The sequence below is a fragment of the Sinocyclocheilus anshuiensis genome, unplaced genomic scaffold, assembly GCF_001515605.1.
Source record: "Sinocyclocheilus anshuiensis isolate Anshui unplaced genomic scaffold, SAMN03320099.WGS_v1.1 scaffold4004, whole genome shotgun sequence".
Lineage (NCBI taxonomy): Eukaryota > Metazoa > Chordata > Actinopteri > Cypriniformes > Cyprinidae > Sinocyclocheilus > Sinocyclocheilus anshuiensis.
In genome coordinates, this window is record NW_015541176.1 from 108,782 (window position 1) to 113,246 (window position 4,465).

At 37.9% G+C, this 4,465-nt stretch overlaps 1 protein-coding gene across 1 annotated transcript in view; it reads right to left on the bottom strand.

Annotated features, from left to right (window-relative positions):
• LOC107690766 (gastrula zinc finger protein XlCGF57.1-like) overlaps positions 1–4,465 on the bottom strand; it is a 52,567-nt gene that overhangs the window by 33,158 nt on the left and 14,944 nt on the right. Inside the window, exon 2 of the mRNA XM_016489185.1 lies at positions 3,264–3,408. Within this exon, the coding sequence (XP_016344671.1) occupies positions 3,264–3,318 (55 nt within the window). The 5' untranslated portion in view covers positions 3,319–3,408. The remainder of the gene's footprint in view (positions 1–3,263; positions 3,409–4,465) is intronic.

Below are 4,465 nucleotides of genomic sequence, written 5' to 3' on the forward strand. Positions count from 1 at the left end.
ACACCCTCTCTCTCTCTCACACACACTCCCACACACACACACACACACACACGAACACGAACACACACACCACATATTCTAGCAATTCAAACTTGCCATCGTAGTCTGTTCATTATTAAAATAAAATACAGTCAGCAAAACATATCAATTTAAAGAGTCCTTAGTATAACCGGTCTACAGCTGCTGTTATGCCAAGCGCATTTTTGTGCATGTGAAGAGGATGATTTTTTCCGTCGACATGCGAACGCGCATTAAGCCTAGTCTACATTATAAAAAATAGTTTTAACATTGAAATACATTGCAAATATGGAAACATTGGATTCATTTGTGCCGAATGAGAGAGGTACGTGAGTCCAACGGTAGCCTACTTTCAGTTTTGCTTTGTTTTGGTTTCTTTATATTTTTTCATTCTTGAATGAGAGAGGAACGTGAGTCCAACGGTAGCCTACTTTCAGTTTCACTTTGTTTTAGTTTCTTTATTTTTTTTTTCATTCTTGATCTGTTCTGCAGTGCATACCGTTACATTTAAATGATTTGTTTTGGAGTGAGGGGAACTAGGCTATGATTATAGTGTTTATAATGTTTATACATTATAATATTTCACTTTATTTGGTATTATTTCTGGTATTATTACACTCTCTCAGTGGAGAGAGTGGGTTAAGCAGTAGCACCAATCAACGAGAGCGATTCTGAACTTAAGAAAGCTGATTGGTCAATAATATGTTGAGGATCAATACATAATCTACAAATCATGCTCCAAATACATCTACATAAACCCGCAATCGCTCTGTCTCGTATGCACGCACGCACTGTCACAATCTAATGCACTTGTTAAAGGTGGGGTAAGCTATTTCTGGTAGCCAACACGCCCCTACCCCAAAAGGGTCTTGCCCCTATTTTGATAGCTCCACCCCACACATACGTACGCAATCCAGGCAACGATTAGTTCTGTGAAACAAAGCAAAACCAATGTTACACCATGTCTACACCGGACGCGAGTGGCGCGGCACGACAAAATACTATAGAATAATCAGTGATGCGGTCTACACCATAGATATATATATATAGACATATCTAGATCACCTCGTCACCGGACGCGAGTGCCACGGCATGACAAAATACTATATAACTCATAATCAGTGATGCGGTCTACACCATAGATATATATATATAGACATATCTAGATCACCTCGTATTAGCAAGCGCGCACGGAGCAAAAATTCAAAAATAGAGGTTCAGCGATCACTCATTGTCTCTGGTTACTGCATGCATAAATTCAACAGAATCGTGTGTGATTGGTTATTAGGGCTGCACGATAAATCGCATGCGATATTTAACGCGCATCTTGTCAGAAAGCCGGGTCTGTAATCAGCGGTAAATCTCCATCACCTGCGTGCTTTCACATGGAGCAGCATTTCGTGTGTGATTGGTTATTAGGGCTGCACGATAAATCGCATGCGATATTTAACGCGCATCTTGTCAGAAAGCCGGTTCTGTAATCAGCGGTAAATCTCCATCACCTGCGGGCTTTCACATTGAGCAGCATTAACTACACAGAGCCGTTGTTCACTGACGAGCAGCGCAAAAAATCGCGCGAATATGGACGTGGTTTTGCGCAACTCGTCAGTGAACAATGCTGTAAAAACGCGGAAAAAAAGGTGCAACATGAGCAGATATTAATTTAATGCAACAATCGACGGTTTTTATTCATTTTCACTTTATTAACAAAAGACGTAATAGATTTAACTTAATTGACCCTTTGCAAAAACCCGCCCTCCTTGGTTACTGTTCCTATGTCCGACAAACAATGCCGCTCTCACACTACACGTTTTCATGCAGTAAAAAACACTGCGGAGCAAAGAGGAAACTGACAACACGCCAACAGATAAGACAGCAGGTTACTTTTGGTATATCTCAGCTTTAAAATGTTGTCATTTTTTAAAGAAATTCAAACAATAATTAACCTTTTGTGGCTCTTTAATGTGTCTTGACAGATCACTGTATTGCCTTATTATTTAGTCATTTCATTTAGTCATTTTGCAGACGCTTTAAAAGCGACTTACAATTGGACTTATTAGAACAATCGACACGTGAACTGATCGTCTTTTCTTCTTTACTTTAAGCACGAAAAAGAAACATGAACGAACATCAGAACATATTTTATTTCAACCGCGGAAAGACGTCATACACACAAATTTTCAAGTCTAAGCCAAAGGGACTTTCTTTAAGTCTACTGAAGTTAATCTATGCTCCTGTCTGATTTGTTTGTCGGACAAAATGGTGAAATCGGCATTATGATTGGTCAGATCACCGGTCAATCAAGCTGTTTGCAAAGGGTCAATTGTGCAGGAGCATTTTTGTTCAGTTTGCTGGCATTTTTGCCCCAAGTCCCCATGGCTAGGGGAAGGCTAAGCCTTACACACGCTCCGCTTATGATCACCTGGCTCTTTTGGCTGGAGGGGGCAGAGTTCTTCATGGTGTCCAACTATTTCTCTGCACAGAAGCTGTCAATAACAGTAGTGTTTTTTAGCAAAGTCCTCCTTGGAACCCTCAAAGAGACCACCTAGCATATGTGTACAGTCGAACGCGTAGCCTTTCAAAGTATACTCCATTTGATGTTGTGTGCGAACGCAGATGGTCGACACATGCGCTCTAAAAAGCTTCATCCATGTCCAGTGTCTGCTCTATTTTTCCCTTATAAGTTATGACCGATAACAAATATTTTTTAATTTTTTTTAACCAAAGCTGGGCTGTCTCATACCCTCTCACTCCCAAGCACTTGTCAATGTGAGCGTCTGCTGTTGTTGTTGCAGTCTCTGCCATTTTGCTGTTGCTGTTCTGTCTCGGTTTCGTTTTCTACTCTGAAACAACGGCCTGTGTTGCTACCTTGTAGAACATCTGATCACTGCAAAATAACTTCAATGCACATGTTACCTGCTCGTACAAAGTACGCACAGTTACAAAAATCAGGTGGTGCGTGTATGCACAGTATGCGCGTACTATTGTGATGACGAAATTCACGTCATACACGTTTTTTTGTGATGTTATTTATTTTAAAAACTCTTTTCAAAACAACAGTTGAAGACAATACTGGCTCACATTATTCTTTTCATTTTTTACAGTGTCTTTTCTTTTTGAAGGGGCAATTTTTGATAGCATTAGTGACTTATGTACTGTTAATGCCTTTAACCACAAGTGCCAGTACACCAAGTAACTGCTTGAAGTTTTATAAACTTAGTGAAGAATGAAGAATATACACCAACCTATTTGTTCTTCAGCATCTTCCTGTTTTATTCCGCAGGGTTCTGGATCAGTCATGTTTTTAGCTTTCTTTCATAAACTCTTTCATTCACTGTTGTGGGAGGAGCTGAACTGTTGATGAACTCCTGTGTGGTTGGAGGAGCAGATCTGCCAAAATCAAAAATAAATCAGTTATCAAATTAATGCTTTCATTAATTCACACACTTAAATCTTGTTATGTTTATCCATCTATCAAAATGTAAAGTTATTTCATTTGTTTTAAAATGAATTTACATATTATAAGTATTATATCTTTCTAGACTTTCTAATATTTGACAGATAAGTATACAACCACAAAATGCAAGTTATATGCTAAGGAAAACATTTGAGAGGCATTAACCAGCACACACATCTGTCAAAGTACAACAGAGCAAGATGTGGTAAACGCTTATGCTTTTTTATTTGAAGTGCTTTTAAATATAAAGCATTGTCATGTTTCAGACAACTTCAGCTAACTTCTGCAAGATCAGCTAATGATCGCTATCAGCTGATAATTGCCTCTAATGATTGGATCAGTGATCTCTCAATTCGTCAATCTCAGAAACCAATCTCATGTAAAAGATGCGCGTCTGTGAAGTGTTTGGCATGGCATGCAACAGTGCAGTCTCAATCTGTTTTTTATAAGTTTGATTACTTTGTTTCTTATTCTTATTTTATCTGACTGTTTGCACATCTTTAGTGAGCTTGCGTTGAGTATATCTCTTCAGGAAAACTGATCAAGGAAACATAGATCTAGAGCACCACCTAGTGGCCATTATATAAAACACAAAGGAACTTACCCTTCATGCGATATTGCTTAACTTAAAATATACAAAAGCTTAACAGAAAGTATTCTGGGTCAATATCACCATAGAGTGCCTTTCAACCCTCAAAATACTAAAAAATTTTGGTTTTAATTTCCCATTCGCTTTATGTCATATCATAAATAGTAGACACTCAAGTACTATAGAAACATATTAGCTGAGCTCCCACACATTTTTTTTTAGATAATTATGGGCCATTATTTGAAGCATAAACCATAAGATATGTCCACCGTCATGGACATATATATTACTGTTAAATACATTTTCATTGCTAAATTAAGATGCAAATTATATTTTCTGAAAGGTATGATGTCCCTCTCCTAAACAGGGATATTAAATAATAATAATAATAATAATAAATA